At 44.9% G+C, this 17,753-nt stretch overlaps 1 protein-coding gene across 1 annotated transcript in view; it reads left to right on the forward strand.

Annotated features, from left to right (window-relative positions):
- Window positions 1–17,753, forward strand: part of Pcolce2 (procollagen C-endopeptidase enhancer 2) — a 52,505-nt gene continuing 34,752 nt past the window's right edge. Inside the window, exons 1-2 of the mRNA XM_036194330.1 lie at window positions 1–399; window positions 1,146–1,254. Coding sequence (XP_036050223.1) covers window positions 293–399; window positions 1,146–1,254 — 216 coding nt within the window. The 5' untranslated portion in view covers window positions 1–292. The remainder of the gene's footprint in view (window positions 400–1,145; window positions 1,255–17,753) is intronic.

A 17,753-nucleotide genomic window follows, 5' to 3' on the forward strand; every position in this document is an offset into this window, starting at 1 on the left:
ACTTAAAAGCAAGCTGGGGGCAACCCCCACCCCCAGCCCCGAGGCTGGCCCTGGGTACCGCTGGCGGGGCTCCCTTCCCCCGCGGCCGCCCCGGGGGACAGGCCCGGGCCCCTCCCGCCGGAGAACAAACGGGACATTCAGCCGCCGCCCGCGGCTGCCAGGGCGCGTCCCCCGGGGAAATTAGGCGTGGAGTCGGCCACGCTCGCCTTCAAAAGCCGCCCTCGCGCCGGCCGCGGCGCACTTGGTACCCGGCTGCGGGCGCCAAGCGGGATGCCGCAGTGAGCTGCCGGCCATGGGGGGCGCGAGCGCCTGCATCCCGCTCTGCCGCCCGCTGCAGCTGCCGCTGCTGCTGCTGCTGCTGGCCGCCGCGCAGCTGGCCCGGTCGCAGGCCCCAGAGAGGTAACGCCCGCCCGGCCTTGCCCCGCACCCCTGACCCCGTACCTCGCCACCGCCCGCTGCCCTGCTCCCCCGAACTTTGGAGCTGCGGCCCCCCTGGGCTACCACGTGGCGCGGCTCGCTCTCCCCGCGGTTTGTGTGCTGGTGCAGGCTACCCGAGCGCTCGAAAGTGCTGTTTTCTTCCCAGCCTGGACGAGTCTAAAGCGAACCCACTGAGCCGCTCTTCTGAGTCGTCACTAACATTGGAGTGCCGGAGCTAACTCCCACATCACCTCCAGCCGCCTCTGTCCCCCCTTTTTCCCTGGGCGTGGGGAGGGGTGTGTTGAGAAATCCAAGTTTTCCGAAAAGGGGAGAAAACAAGGCCTGTCTCCAAATCTGGGAATCTACAAACTTTCTATTTACCTTGGCTTTTACCCCATGTGGCTCTCCCAGAGTGACCCTCATCACCTCTCCCACTCTCTCCAGATAAGTCATTCAATTTTTACACAACACTCTGAGTGGGATATTTTACTAAATATGCACATATATGACCTATCTTAAGTTAATGATGAACTTGGGCAAGTTGTCGGGCTATGATTTAAATATTCTAAGAGCTGGCAAGCTTTCAGAATTTTTTTTTTTATCTGGTACAAGATTTTGTTAAACAATATTAACTCGTTCATATCATCAGCACATACACCTTTTTGAAATTCCCATTAGATTGCTCGACCATGTTTCAATTTAAGTATTCTCCTCTTTTATTTTCCCAGACCTGTGTTCACATGTGGCGGCGTTCTTACCGGAGAGTCTGGATTTATTGGCAGTGAAGGTTTCCCTGGAATGTACCCTCCAAATAGCAAATGTACTTGGAAAATCACAGTAAGCATTTATTTTAAAGGTGTTCTTCTGGACGTGGGTATGGAAAGAGTGCACACTGATGCTCTTACCCCTTGGTGTCCGGGTTTGCGTTCGTGGCAGATGCCTGAAAACGTGAAATGTTGGAGTTGCTTCATTAGGGAGGTTTTTATCAAGAGAGCCGGTGGTGTCCTACAGTAGTGATTAGAAAAGGCTCAGAATGATGGTGGAAGCAAGAAACCCTTCAAGCAGATGTTTCTGAAAACTCGGACCTGTTAGTTGGGTTTTATGGATTCATGATTAAGGCTGTTTCCAGTCAGAGGTCTGTGGTGAGGACCTTTGAAAGTGAGATGCTGTTCATGCCTGCACAAATCCCCCATGGGAATAAAAGATCAAAGTGGTTTTGAGCACTTTATACTCAGGAGGGAAAGAACAACAGTCACCACCCTGGCCACCATTTATTGTCCCCTCTTAGGAGCCCACCTCTAAAGGCATCTAAGAATGGAGGATGCTAATGAGGGCTTAATAAAAAACGCCATGGTGGTCATTGCTATGTTAGCCCGAGTCCAGGCAAGACACCAGATGGAGACACAACTAATGTAAACACAAATCTGGATTTAGAGTCAGCTGGCTGAGTCACACCTCCAGTCATTGCTGCTGTAACGTTGGCTGTTGCTGTTCATGGGAAGTTATCTGGTCCTCAAAAAAGTCCATGTCATCAGGTTGTAACCCCCACCAGTTATGATTTGTTGTATTATGTATTTAATGTTCCTGTAGGTGGCCTCATACATGCTAGACAAGTATTCTACCACTGAACTGCATGCCCAGCCCCGATCATGTTTTAAGTACTTAGATGTGCCAAGTAATTAGCAAGTGTCTCACTGAATCCAGAATCATTTGATCATTATGTCCCCTATTTTAGAGATGGGAAAGCTGAGGCCTAACGGAATTAGATAGAGACATCGATTTGATAAGCCCAACTTGACCTGTTGTTTGGTGGGAGGATTTGGGAGGAGGACCCCCTCTGTAATATAAAATTTGGCTTTTTTTTTTGAGTGGCTGCACTCTTGTATCATTGTGTTGTTACAGCACATGGAGCTAGGAAAGAAGTTTCAGAAGCAGCTTTGAAATACTGATATTAATAAACGTGAACTAAGGCTGGGAAACAAATGTAAAATGGCTTCATTTTATTTTGTAGTTGTGTTTTAATTATGACTCAGTGGTTTCGAGTTCAAAGTGATCCAAGAAGAACCATGTGCCTAACAAGTGAAAATTCGTGCTTGGTTGTGTATTTGGGGGATATACCAGTCATGTTGCTGCAGCATCAGACTTTAATGAGGGAGGGGTGTGTCCAGGGAAGATGTTTCTGGATCATGGGGGGGGGGGCTTTGCTTTGCGTCAGAGGAGGTGCTGTTGCCAAAGAGGGGGGGAAAGGCCTAAGGGTGGGTGGGGTGGGTGTGGAGTGTTAAGGGGTGGGGCGGAAGAGAGGTTTAATTGCCTTAAGAACAACCCAAGGAGGTCTGTGTGGCTGGGACAGAAGGAACAAAGAACATAGTCTGGAGAGAAGTGAGGAAATTGAAACCAGAGGCGCTTGAGTCTGAAGCCAACCTGAAAGTCTGAGTAGTGAGTCTGGGACTTAAAAAGGTGTGTGCACTGGGCGAGCAGAGTGTGGGGGGAGGTACTGGGACTCTGTGACGTGTCCAGGAGAGGACGGAGGGAGAAGGGTAGTGACAAGGAAGATGAAGAAATGTGGCATCTTCTGCCTTCAGGTGTTTCACCGGCAGATGTGCATGCAGCCAGGGTGTAGTGGCATCAGCTGAGAGGCCCATGTGCCAGCTTGTCCCCTTTGTGGCTCCTGTCCTAGACAGGAGTGACCTCTACTGGGGCTTTACCGAAGGCAGTCTAGGCAGTCTAGGCAGTCTAGGCAGTCTAGGCAGTCTAGGCAGTCTAGAAAGACTTTCTCAAAGCCAGTTCTATTATTATTATTATTATTATTATTATTATTATTATATTTGTGTTTTAATTTTACACATCAGCCATGGGTTCCCCTGTCCTCCCCCCTTCAGCCCCCACCCCCACCTCCCAGTCCCTCCCCTCCATTCCCATCTCCTCCAGGGCCTAGACTCCCCTGGGGATTCATTTAAACCTGGTGGATTCAGTACAGGAAGGTCCTGTCCCCTCCTTCCAGGCTGAGCAAAGTGTCCCTGTGTAAGCCCCAGGTTCCAAACAGCCAGCTCATGCACTAAGGACAGGTCCTGGTCCCACAGCCTGGGTGCCTCCCAAACAGTTCAAGGTATTCAATTGTCTCACTTATCCAGAGGGCCTGCTCCAGCTGGGGCTCCACAGCCTTTGGTTCATAATTCATGTGCTTCCATTCGTTTGGCTATTTGTCCCTGTGCTTTTTCCAATCTTGGTCTCAACAATTCACACTCTTACAGTCCCTCCTCTTTCTCGACAATTGGACTCCTGGAGCTCCACCTGGGGCCTGGCTGAGGATCTCTGCATCCACTTCCATCAGTTATTGGATGAGAGTTCCAGGACAAAGCCAGTTCTATCAGACAGGATTCTCTAGAGGAACAGAACCAAGTGTGTGTGTGTGTGTGTGTGTGTGTGTGTGTGTGTGTGTGTGTGTGTGTGTCTGTGTGTCTGTGTGTGCTGTGTATGTGTGTGTCTGTGTGTGTGTTTGGGGAATCCACCAGTGCTTGCCAACACAATGGAGAGGAAAAACAAAACTAACCAACACTAATCACTCAGTCAACTAAACCAAACACCTCAGCAGTCTCAGTATGGCCCTGAAAGCCTGGAGGCTCCTCGGAGAGCAGCTGGTGTGGAGTCCGTGCTGGAAAGCTGAGGAAGTTAGGGTGTGACGTCAGTGCAGATGAGAGAGGCAGGACAGACACTCTGGGCCCACAGGAAGAGAAGGCAGGAGCATACCTAGTGCTGTTTTCTCAAACCTCTTTACATCTGGGGTGCCTGGGGGAGGAGGGGACCACCCTCAGCCAATCCTCTCAGAAAGACAAACTAACAACAACCCTCCTTTCACAAGAAACCCAAAGAACCTAAAACCTCCTAGACACACCCAGAGGTGTGTCTTCTCTGTGACGCTATGTCCCTTCAGGTCGACAATCAAGATTGACTGTCACATCAACTGATCCATTTTCTGCTCCTCTGGAACTCAATATTACACTATATTATATATTACATTATATTATGTTAATGGTCATATATGTGGGTGTACATGTACGTGTGTGCAAGTTGGAGCCAGAGGCTGACCTGTCATGTTTTCTTCTCCACCTTATTTTGTGAGACAATGTCTCTCACTGAACCCTTACCCCACCCATTGGATAGACTGGCTGGCAAGCCGCAGGAATTATCCTCTTTCTGCCCCAGAGATTATCCCCCCCTGCCTCCCAGCCACTGTCATCCTCCACCATCAGGCTTCACAGTGCCCCCCCCCCCCCCCCCCCCCGTCCCAACCTTTCCAACTGAAGATGTACACACACACACACACACACACACACACACACCAAGGTGGGTGTCACCACCAGATGGCTATCATGGAACTGTTTGATCGGTGAGAAAATGAAAGAAATCTGATGCGTGTTTTGTTTTGTTTTGTTTTGTTTTGTTTTGTTTTGTTTTGTTTTTCCCTGAGACAGGGTTTCTTTGTGTAGCTTTGCCACCTTTCCTGGAACTCACTTTGGAAACGAGGCTGGCCTCGAACTCACAGAGATCCACCTGCCTCTGTCTGGGATTAAAGGAGTGTGCCACTACCGCCCAGCCCTGATGCATGTTTTAAAGTTTGTCACAACCAAGTGTTTCAGTCCATTGTCTTGGCCTTCCTGTTATGGAAGTGTAGCTTGCATATTGGAAATTTGTATTTTTCCTTGTTTTGTTGTTGTTGTTGCTATGATAAAGCACTGACCAAAGCCGATCTGAAGAGAAAAGGGTAGATTTCATTTTATACTTTCCAGTCCATCATTGAGGAACTCAAGCAGTAATCTCGATGCAGGGAACATAAACAGAGATCGTGGAGCAATGCTGCTTACAGCTTGCTTCCCCCAGCTTGCTCAGCTCTTTTTCTTATATAGCCTGGTCCTTGCCTAGGGATGGCACCACCCTAGTGGACTAGGACCTCCTGCATCAATTAGCAGTTAAGAAAATGCCCCATGGATATGCCTAGGCCCATCAGTTGGAAGCAGTTCTTCAGTTGAGGTGCCTTCCTAGTTGGCTCTAGGTTGTGTCTACTTGGCAAAAACTAACCAGCACCGGCCTGATAGAACTCACTTCGAGAGACAGGGATTGAACTCAGGGTTCTCAACAAGCACAGCCCTTGCCGAACAACTGGGCTACATTCCCAGCCTCTGTTCTAGTATTTTAAATTTTATAGCAACTTCTTGAATGATAACAGAACACACTGTCTTCATGGATTATTTAATCCCAGCACTCGGGAGGCAGAGCCAGGCGGATCTCTGTGAGTTCAAGGCCAGCCTGGTATACCAAGTTGAGTTCCAGGGAAGGCACAAAGCTACACAGAGAAACCCTGTCTCAGGAAAAAAAGAAAGAAAGAAAGAAAGAAAGAAAGAAAGAAAGAAAGAAAGAAAGAAAGAAAGAAAGAAATGAAATGAAATACGTTTCATTTTCTTAATCACAGTAGCCACTGTTAGGTGCCCATTAGCTCTTTCCTCCCTCCCTTCTCCCTCTTCTTCCTCCTCCTCCTCCTCCTCCTCCTCCTCCTCCTCCTCCTTCTTCTTCTTCTTCTCTCTCTCTCTCTCTCTCTCTCTCTCTCTCTCTGTGGGTGTGACTGCATGTGTATAAATATTTCCATCATTATAAAATGTCCCTTTGGACAGTTGTAGAGAATTTTGGGGATTGATTTTACTCATGTACACACACTAAGAATGATCCAGACAGCTGAGGGTGCCTCCCCTCTGTCAATGGGAAGCTGATATTCATCCTCCATAGTTGATGACTCGGCCCTATCATTCTGGCCATCAACTTGTGGTGGCCTTAGTTGACAAGGTTTTAGTAATTAATTTGGCTGAGCGTGTTCTTTAAAAAAAATGCATGGCTAGATATTAAATCAGAGGATTTGAGGGTTATGAAATAGTTCGGTATTATGTAATCCATCATGAGAGTGGGTATTTCTTAACTTCCTGTAGATGTTAACTCTACAGAAAGTTAACCACATGGACATCTGCATTAGATGCCATTCCTCGCCTCTGTAGTAAGGGGCAAGAACTGAGTGTGATTCCACAACTAAGTCCTTAGAAAAGCGGAACTCAATCTTGTAAGCAGGTTTGAAATAAAAGATCGGGGTGAGGCTGACGTCACCCCGAGTGATGGAAGCATGCAAACCATGCGCTGGGCCCTGCGGCAAGAGATGAAACACCAGATCTTGGCACACTACCACCACACTTGGTTACAGTACTCCTTTGCAACAGTGGGCAGGAGATGATGGTAGGTATCTGAGATCCTCAGAGGAAGTGGGAAGAAGGGAGCAATGAACCCCTGTCAGCAAGGACTCAGCTAACGTAGTGAACTCAGTGGTTCATCAGAACACTGGCCAGAAGCCTTTACAGCAAACCCCCAGGTGAGCCTAGGTGGTGTCAGAAGTGGTGTGAGCCTGTGAGGTGTGGGGCTAGTGAGATGAAGCCCCCAGGCTCCCTGCAGGTCTAGCTCTTCAGAGCCCCTGGCATCCAGATCACCACCCCATTAAGTTTCTGGATAAGTTCAGCACACACTTGGGGAATCTCTCATTCATGGTTCCTTGATAATCTTCACTCATTGCTCCTTTTTATAACCCCCATAGTAGAATTAAAGACACAGTGTGATGGTTTGAAGCAGTTTCACTCTTGTAGGGAAGTCAGCTGCTGAAGCTTTGCTTGCAGAAACTGTAAATTACAGGAAACTTGAAGCCCAGAGCCCTCTGGGAAATCTTGAGCATGCACAGGAATTGTTTAAAATTAGTTCCTGAATTTAATCCAGCGGAGTACCGGGATGTGCAAAGGAGATGCTGTTACTGAGATAACGCTGGGTGTGTAGAGATGGGCGAAAATGATGCTATCCTTAGGTTTTAAGCTGGACACAATTTACACATCAGTTTTAAAATAGAGAAGTCCACATGTGGCGCTCAGTTGTTACACATCACTATTAAAATCACCAAGTTTGTATTATTTGTAATTGCCTCATTTCTAAAAAATGTTTAAAGAACACTGAAATCAGCCGGTTAAAGTTTTAAATATTAATTTCAGTATGAATCTTACTTGGGGGGAAAAACCCAGCAGGTCTTTGAGCAATTTACTTACATCTCTTCTGCAGAAAGACCCTCAGCTGCCTAGTCTGAGCATGTACTACCATTTCACAAGCTACCTGCTTTATTCTGGCCAGCTAACATTTACTATACTTACCTAATTCATGCTACTAAGATGATCATGTATGTTTTCAGCATGCCTTCACATATATTGAACCATTTATCTCATTTGCATTTTAATTCTCTGAGCTGGGTTAGACAAGCATAAATATACCCATTTCACAGGTCAAGAAACTGTTATCTGAAGAACTTTTGTTAGATTTGATCTGGGTGTGGTGGCTTATACCTGTAATCCCAGAGATAGGAGAACGTAAACTGGGCATCAGCCTGGTCTATGTAGTGAGATTCTGTACTTTGTACAACAAACCCAAACTAAACAAAACTTGTATCTTGCCTAATACCATCGTGTCTATAAACACCATGCAAAGACTCACAATTTCTTGCCTCAGTAATATAATTAGCTGTGTCCATACTTATTTATCTCTTATATAAATATTCACCACAATTCACTGAGTGCCTTTGTATAGGTGCTCCATTGTGCTGGACCTCTGGGTAAAGAGACAAGGCAAGTTTCTATCCCCAGAGAGTTCAGATCTTGGAAGAAAGGGGTAAGAGAATTGGTGACAGGAATATTTAGAAATTATTTTTCTGCTCACTCTTAAGTAGCTTTATGTATTGAAAATTTTGAAGAGGCTTTGCAAGGTTTTAGATTCATAGGTCAGTTTTACATGTACCTTGGTTATTTCCATACATGAATAATAATGAACCATTGCCTTGAGGGTAATCACAATTCATGTATGTTAAAGTCATCATACTGAGTCTGTCTTCCAGGAGCCTGCTTAAATTTAAATGGCATTCACATTTTGCTCAGAGAATTTATAAATTAAAAAGGGATTGGGGTTTGTTTCTTCTCAACAACTTTTATGTGGTTAATGAGAAGAAAACCAGTAATGGCAGACATGGAGTTGTGTATGTTTGAAATATATGGTGATGTTCTAGGAAGACCAGTGGAAGATATATAATTTGAGAAAACAAAGAATTAATTTGGTCAGGAACTTAGCATTTAAGTTAGTTAATTATACCTAAGGGTAAAGAAAGGGTTCTCAAATCACTGTAACTATTATTTGTCTGGAATAGCCTCAGCAGGGTAGATAGAGGAAAGGGATTTGGGGCTTAACCCCGTATTTCCTGGCTTTTGACTGCACATAGGATTTAATGTTTTATGGAGACTTAAGTTCTAATCTTAAGTATTTTTTAATGAATGTATATGTTTCTATTATAGTCACAGCCATTTAGCCACCTGAATAATAATTTTACGCAGTGCTAAAGTCAATGTGCTTTACACCAGAGAAAAGCCCAGATGAGTGAGATCACTAGAATGTGTTTGCATCTTCAAGTATGGGAGCCATATGACGGGGCTGGTTTCAACTGATAATTTCTAGTAGGTCGATTCCTCCAGTGAGGGTTCAGTCACTAAGACACTAGAATTACAAAGTTTTCCTGTGGCCTCTGGTCCTTTGGGGAAGGACAAATACAAATCCTAAATAAATAAGCCAGGGTGTAATACTTTCCCAGTGGGGCTCCAGTCCACTTTTTCTAAATTTGTTTAGTTTTCTGCTTGCTTTTGAGGGCTTCTGTGGCCTCTTTTAATTTTCTTTTTCTTTGCTCTTTCAGATGGAAGTTAAGTATGTTTTTGTTGATTAGAAACCTGATGTTTTACAAAATGCTTATTTATTCCTCCTGTATTTTTAGTGCTGTTTTCAACCCAATGCTTCTCAGAGGCTTAATGAACAGTGGAGGTGGGGGGAGGCATGAAAATGAAGTAGTCTCCATGGTTTTCTTTTTTGACAGAAATCCTTTGATAACACATTGTTAATGGAGAAGGCGTTCAATAAAGGTAAATTCCCAGGGAGAATTTTGTTTTGTTGTTTTCTGAGACAGGGTTTCTCTGTGTAGTTTTGGTGCCTGTCCTGAATCTCACTCTGTAGCCCAGGCTGGCCTCGAACTCACAGAGATCTGCCTGGCTCTGCCTCTCCAGTGCTGGGATTAAAGGCATGCACCACTGCAGCCCGGCTGAGAATTTTTTTTTTTAATGTATTATTAAAAAGACTGGGTTGGGTTGGGGATTTAGCTCAGTGGTAGAGTGCTTGCCTAGCAAGTGCAAGGCCCTGGGTTCAATCTTCAGCTCCAAAAACAAAAAACAAAAACAAAAAAAAGACTGGGTTGGGGATTTAGCTCAGTGGTAGCAAGCACAAGGCCCTGGGTTTGATCCTTAGCTCTAAATAAATAAATGAATGAATGAATGAATGAATGAATGAATGACAGATACACTTTTACATCCTGTGCTTATGCCGCAGTTGAGTTTATGTTGTGAACCCCATGGCAAATTTGAATTGTTTCACAAGAAGGACTTGGTAAATTCCTTAAAAGCTGTCAGTGAAAGAGAGTGCTCCTTGGTGGGTCCCTTTGCTGTTAGAGGCTTCAGAGCTTCACCTTGCACATCCTCTTGCGGGTGGTTGCTGTGCGGTGTTCTTCATGCAGACGTCATGTATATGGATTTCCGGTTGAGCCTGAGGAGCAGCCTATGAGAGCAGCAGCCTGTGAAAGCGCTCATGGCCCTCACACATTTACACCTCAACCGTGCAGTTATGTCTTTGGGTATCTCTGGATTCCTTTCTCTAGGGACTTGAGGCAGGGGGAACAAGTGTTTTCTTCAAATTCATTATTCTCTAGCTCATGAGAGGTGAGTCTTGGACAACCAGTGTAAATATCCTGACTAAGCAGGAGACTTAGAGCAGCGTAGAGTCAGATTGAAGCTTCCTGAAGCATAAGTCCTGCCGCTAAATATCACCTCTTTTTCATCACCACACCCTAGAATCCCTCTTCAAATGCTCTCACTCTTGGACACTGCACATAACCAGATAGTGTCTTCCAAAATGTCAAGGGAGAGAGAGACCAGTTCATCAAGGACAGGCTATTGCCAGGCCAGACTGAGAAGAAAGGCACATGGAAACATGTGGCAGTTTTCCTGTTAGATGTCCCCAGAAATGGATGCTGAACTTGACTGCTAGACACCGACTTGCTAAAATCTCTGGGTTACCCCTGACCTCTTCTGAAGGAACCATAATTCATTAATTCGCTAATATTGTTCATGATGTGCTCATCCGGCGCTTGGACTGAATCTGGAAACTATAATAATGGTTGAGAAATCACAGCCCTGAGTAGGAACAGGGAGAGGCACGGTGAAGGGAGATCAAAATGGTGGGTTGTTTGTGTGGCGTTCCTTGGAGCCTAGAAGAATAAGCGTTGGAGAGTCATACGGACGTGGGTTTTAATCCCTGTTTACATATTTGCTAGGCATGTGGTGAAGTTTCTGAAGCTGGCACCCTCTTGATGTGAGGGTTGAAGTAGGTACTAGATGGGAGGCCCCTTGGCACAGTGCTAGAGGTGATGTTGATCTTTTTAAACCACTTCTCCAGGGCTGTAATAAGGAATGAAAGTGTGGTGTTTGTGTAGAACTTGCCTGCAAGCCAACTGGTTTCAATCCGTATGGTAATCCCTTGAGGCATGGCAAATTCCCATCGGAAAATTTCTCACTGTGTCCTTTCTTCATTTAAAGTACGATCTTTCATAAGATTTCATCCACAGAAGTACCTCCAACTCGCCCTTCCCAGGCAACTCCCACCCTAGCACTAACTGAGGGTTCTGCGTGACTTTGAAACTGGGGTGTTTAGAATCAGAGAAAGGACTGTCAGTGAGATAGGCCTGAGCTTAGTGGAAGGGCATGTGTCTGTCTTGTACAAGGTCCTGGGTCCTGTCCCCAGGACTACATTACATGGCAAGTACATGGGGCTGGAGAGATGGATCAGCAGTTAAAACATTGGCTGCTCTTCTAGAGAACCCAGGTTCAATTCCCGCACCCACATGGCAGCTCACAACTATCTGTAACTCCAAATCCAGGGGATCCAACACCTTCACACAGACACACATGCAGGCAAAACCCCAATCAAGGCTCATAGAATTAAAAATTATTTAAAATAATATTGCAAGTACATTTCTGTCTTTAGAGATGGATACTTTATCCTTCTTTGGAATTCCGAATCACCAAACAGGCCCCTAGTTACACAAACCAGCTAAAGGCATTATCTAGGGATTCCCAGTGAAGACACACCACACCGTGGCCTAGTGTTCAAGGTGTAGATTCTGGAGGCAGACTGTTGTGGTTCAGCAGCAGCCCTGCACTTGGAGTCTTCAAAGATGAGCCTCTAATTGCCATGCCTGCTGGTTTCCCAGTGTCCTCCAGCAGACAGTCTGGAGGGTCTAGTGGGACAAGTACAATAAAGCTGATTGTGGCAGTGGCCTAGGGAGGAAGAAGTCCTGGCTTTGCCCAAGTCCTTTGTCTTTTCTTCCTTTCTGCCCTCTCCTCCCCTCCTCTCCCTTCTTCTTTTCTCTTCTCTCTCCCCTCCTCGTCCCTTCCTCCTCTTTTTCTTCCCTCCCTCCCTCCCCCCCCTCTCTTTTCTCTGTTCTCAACACTGGGCATCAACCCAAGCGTTGCTGACTACATCCCCAGTCCCACCTTGTTTTTTTAAAATGTACATTCTAGAGCCCAGGAAGTGGTTGCATATGCCTATAGTCTCAGCATTTAGGAGGCTTGGGCAATAGGATGGTGAAGCTGAGGATAACCTAGGCTATATAGTGAATTTGGGGGTCAACCTGGACTACACAAGAAGACCCTATCTTAAAAAAAATTCATGTGTATTTGGGGTCTGAGGAGATGGTTCATCTAGTAAGTGTTTGAGCTGTGAACATGAGGACCTGAGTCTAGATGTTCATCACTCAAGTTAAAAACAGTAATCCTGTGAGAGTGGCACCTGTGTAGCATCTCATCACAGGGTGGGTAGAGACAGGAGGCCTCTTGGAGCTCACTGGCCAACAGCCTAGCCTAATCAGTGAGCTCCAGGTCCTGCCTCAGAAAAGGTGAAAACAATTGAGGAAGGCGCTTGAATGTTGGCCCAACTTCCACCAACCTGTGCACCCATGTGCGTACACACATCACACACACATTCACGCACACCTCACCTGGTGATATAAGATGCCATTCTGTGAGTATGTCCATGGAGAGACGTTCAGGCCTCCAGCAGCAGCTGTCTTTAAAGCTGACTTGTCAGACTGTTAGTGAAAAAGTCACCTTGGAGGCCTTCAGAAGACTGAGTGCTTTCTGCTCACGCACAGTAACCACAGGAGAGAATCAAGCAAGAACCATCCACCTGAGGCCAGTTGTGGTTTGAAAGACAATGACCCCTAAAGTCAGCGCCACTTGTTGAGAAAGTGTGTCACTGTGGAGGTGGGCTTTGAGGTCTCATATATGCTCAAGATACCACCCAGAGTCTCAGACCACTTCCTGTGGCCTGTGAGTCAAGATGTAGGACTCTCAGCTACTTCTCCAGCACCATGTTTGCCTACATGCCACTATGTCCCACCATGATGATAATGGATTGAATCAGGAACAAGCCAAGGATGTCCACTCTCCCTCATCCTGTTCAATACAGTGCTTGAAGTCTTAACAGAGCAATAAGACAGGAGGAGGTAAAGGAGATACACATAGGAAAGAAAGAAGTCAGAACATCCTTAGTGCAGGAGATATGATTCTATACATAATAGACCCAAAGGCTCCAAAACTTCAATAGTTGATAAATATGCTTAGTAAAGCAGCTGGATACAACAGTATTACACAAGATCAGTAGCATTCATAGATAACAATAATAAGCATACCAAGAAAAAAAAATCAGGAAAACATTCACCATAGCCTCAAAAAAAAATCTTATACTAAATCTAATCAAAGAAGTGAAAGGCCTGTACAGTAAAATCTTTAGGACTCTGAAGAAAGAAATTGAAGAAGACACCAGAATATGGAAAGATGGTCCATACTCTTGGATCAGTGAATTAGTATTGTGGAAATGGCCATCTTACCAAAAGCAGCCTACAGATTGAATGTAATCACCATCAAAAACCAAGTGCAATTTTTCAAGGAAACTGAAAACATAATCTTAAAATTCACAGAAAAACACAAATGATCCAGGATAGCTAAAACAATCTTGAACAATAAAATCGCTGCTGGAGATATCACCATCCCTGATTTTAAGTGACACAACAGTAATAAAAACAGCATGGCACTGATATAGCAGCAGACACGTTGATCAAGGAATAGAATTGAGAACCTACATAAGTGCACACTCTTGTAGCCTTCTGATTCTCAACAAAGAGGCAAACAACAACAACAACAAAACCCACCTTGGAGGCATGACAACATCATCCACAAATGGTGCTGGTCAGACTGGATAGTTACATATAGAAGAATGAAATTAGATCTTTATCTCTCACCCCGCACACACTCAACTCCAAATGGATCAAAGACTCCAACATAAGACCTGACCTGGTACACCACATCAGACAGAGGAAAAAAAAGGGAAGTTTTAACTTATAAGCACAGAAAAGGAGTTTCTGAACAGGATCCTGGTAGCACCAATAGGACCTCATGAAATTTTTAATAGGTTCTATACAGCAAAGGAAATAACCTAGATGTCCATCAACTGAAGAATGGATAATGAAAATGTGCTACATGCATACAATAGAATATTATTCATCTATAAATAAAATACTGTATTTAACATATATAATCTACATATAGGCATATGTAGAGACTCACATTTCATAGCAACAGTTTAAATGGGTGGATATGGAGGCTAGCTCCTCTGAAAGGTGTATTTTAATAACTAGGCGCTATTATTGTCTAGCCAAATTGACACATCAGACTAGCCATGCCCATGTCTCTCCGGGGTTTTAAGAAGAGAAGTGGGACATAAAGTGACTTTTTAAATTTTTTTTAGATAAGGTCTCCTGTAGTCTAGGATGGCCTCAAACTTGTTAAGTAGCCAAGGATGACTTTGAAGTTATGATCCTTCTAAGCCTCTTGCTCTCCAGCGCTGGGATTACAGGCATGGACCACCACTCCTGGTTTTATGCACTGCAAGGGATTAGACCCGTAGACAAATTTCTAAACAGTCTTAGTAAATAAGAGACACAGCCAAATACAGAGGCAATAGCCAAAGAGATCAGAGAAGTAGTGAAGAGCCACAACTACCTTATCTTACCACCTCGTCGCCATTGCTTCCCCAGAGACAGCTTCTTCCTGTGTAACCTGTGTTCTTATTGCCTTTCTCTTCTGCCTTCTCATTGGCTCTAAGTCCAGCCACATGACTTCCTCATCACTGCCTGTCTATACAGACCTCCAGGTCTCTGGTTGGTACTGGGATTAAAGGCTGGAGTCACCATGCTTGGCTGTGTCCTTGATCACACAGAGACTCTGCCTTGTGATAGGATTAAGGTTGTGGGCTACCACCGCCTGACTTCTGTTTCTGGCTTTCTTACCTCTGATCTCCAAGCAACTTTATTTATTAAACATACAAATAAAATCACATTTCAGCACAATTAAAATATCATCACATAGACCCAAAGGATTTGTGCACTCTGTTCCAAATGAGATGCATTCTCAGCTCATGACTCGTGTTTTCATAGGATCACCTGGATGTTGTGTGGAGAATAGACTGGAGTCTAAGAGGAGAGAGGCCAGTTAGGAAACAGAACATGAGAAACACTTTCTAGTGCTAAATGTTGCCAGGATTTTGTTCACAGATGTAGCCACATTGAAGCAGCCAGCCTTGTAGCTTGCAAGTGTGATATGTTCATCAGCTGAACATTTGTGGAATGCTGGATTTTGTAAGAAGGAATGACTCCATTACTTTTGGATTGATTGTTTGATTTAGTTCATCAAAGCTATCTGAGGAAGACAGGAAAGACGTGTGGCATTCTTGACATCTTATTCTTTTGGATGTGAACTTGTAGAGATAAACAGTAACAAAAACTGTAAGGCTAGAGTGTCAGCTCTGGTTTAGAGCTGTCCCAAAGGACCTGGGTATGATTCCTAGAACTTACATGGCAGGTCACAACCATCTGTAATTCCAGTTCCAGGGCATCTGATGCTCTCTTCAGGCTTCTGAGGGCAGTAGGCATGTACATGGTACACAGACATACATACAACCAAAACATTCACACATATAAAAATAAAATTAATTTTAAAAATCATTCTCTGAATCTGGGTGGCGGTGGCATACATCTTTAATCCCAGCACTCGGGAGGCAGAGCCAGGCAGATCTCTGTGAATTCCAGACCAGCCTGGTCTACAGAGTCAGATCCAGAACAGGCACCAAAGCTACACAGAGAAACCCTCTCTTGACCCGCCCCCCCCCCCCCAAAATCATTCTCTGAGGTCATTAGCAGAAAGACTGGCATACATTAGAATCATCTCTTGCTCATGTGAATGCAGTACTGCGTTCATTTGAAAATATCATGGCTCAATTAATGTTGGTACTGAAAGTGGTTCTAAAATTGATGTACTATACATGTTACTAAGATGGCCTTGGAGGCCAGAAGGTCATTGACACTGTCCCTGATGATGTCCTAGAGAGCAGAGAAGCCACATTTAGCCTTCATCCTCTCCTTAGAGCCTAGCACATGATCTGGCCCAGACAGGTATAGTGCTTAATAAATACTTGGTTAATTATTAAGGAAAAATTGACTTGCTTTCACAAGAGAAGCTAAGTAAACCCCACAGCTTTCTGTTGTTCCTTGCCCCACCCTCAAGGAACTAGGTTCATTCTTGAAGTGTTTAAGTCCAAGTCACTTCTTGATTTTATGACCTGGTTCACTTATTTCCAGGTACCTCAAAGGTACTTTCTGAACTGAAGGCAGAAACCACAAGTCTGGCTGAGAATGTAGCTTGGTATGTGTATTCAGTATGAGTGAGGCCCTTGGGTCAGTCTCTAGCACCACCATGCATACATAAACTGTCACAGCTTTCCATTTAAGAGAGAGAGAGAGAGAGAGAGAGAGAGAGAGAGAGAATTTTAGAGCCATTGAGGCAACTATCAAAATAGCTACTAATTATCCTTTTGTGTGTGCTGGAGATGGAACTCCTGGCCTTGAACATGCTCGGCAAGGGCTCTGTCACAACACTGTAGCTCTATCACTGACATGTTTTTTATTTAAGGAATTTAAAAAATGCATGTGTACATATGTGTGCCTGGTGAGAGTATATACACCACATGTGTGCAGAGGCCCAAGGAGGGCTTTGGATCCCCTAGAACTAAAGTCTAGGTGGTTGTGAGCCATCTGATGTGGGTGCTGGGAGCCAAACCAGGTCCTCTGCAAGAGCTGTAAACTCTCTTATCCACTAAGCCATTTCTCCAGACCCCGTCGCTGATATATCTAACTTATTTATAAATGGGGTGGTGATTATTTTAAATTAAGGATACAGCTGAGAAAATTAGCAAGCTGTGCTCCACTGTTTGTGGCACATAATGAGTTACTGAATTTCTCCAGTAGGTAGCAAGGTGGCAGACTGTGAGTACATTTCAGGTCATTTGTTACACAAGTCCATAGCAACGGTTTCAACCTTTTCCTAAGTAGAAGGTTTCATGCTGGCACTTACCAGTGGTTTTCTTCTGATAGATAGTATGTTTTTTTATGTATTTACTTATATTTTATGTACATGGGTGTTTTGCTTGCATGTATGTCTGTAAACTACAGTGTGCAGTGCCCAAGGAGACCAGAAGAAGATGTTGGATTCCCTGGAACCCAAGTTACAGATGGTTTCAAGCCACTGCGTGGGTACTGAAAATTGAACCAGGGTCCTCTGCAAGAGCAGCCAAAGTTCTTAACCACTAAGCTATCTCTCCAGCCCCCATAATATCATAATGCTAGCCAATCTTTATCTATATTGACTGAATGGCAGGCCCTGCTCTGGACTCAGCTGACCGGTAGATAAATGCAGGTTATTCTATTATACGGGTCATGGCACCCACACAACACTTGGCTGGCTTACTTCTCTATGACAGAATAACTTTATAACATCAACTTCGAGGAGGAACGATTCATTGGGGTCATAGTTTCAGAGGTTTCAGCCAGTGGTCACTTGGCCGTTGTTTCTGGGCAGAAGGTGAAGCTGGGCGGCTTGCCCACTGACAGGCAGGATGGAGGGAGAGGAAGAGGAGAAGGGAAGGGAGGGGACACAAAAGCCCACCTTCAGTAACCTGCTCTAGCTCATCTCTTAAGGTTTCTCCCACATTGCGACAGAGAACACGTCTCTACAGTG

This window comes from Onychomys torridus, chromosome 7 (genome assembly GCF_903995425.1).
Source record: "Onychomys torridus chromosome 7, mOncTor1.1, whole genome shotgun sequence".
Taxonomy (NCBI): domain Eukaryota; kingdom Metazoa; phylum Chordata; class Mammalia; order Rodentia; family Cricetidae; genus Onychomys; species Onychomys torridus.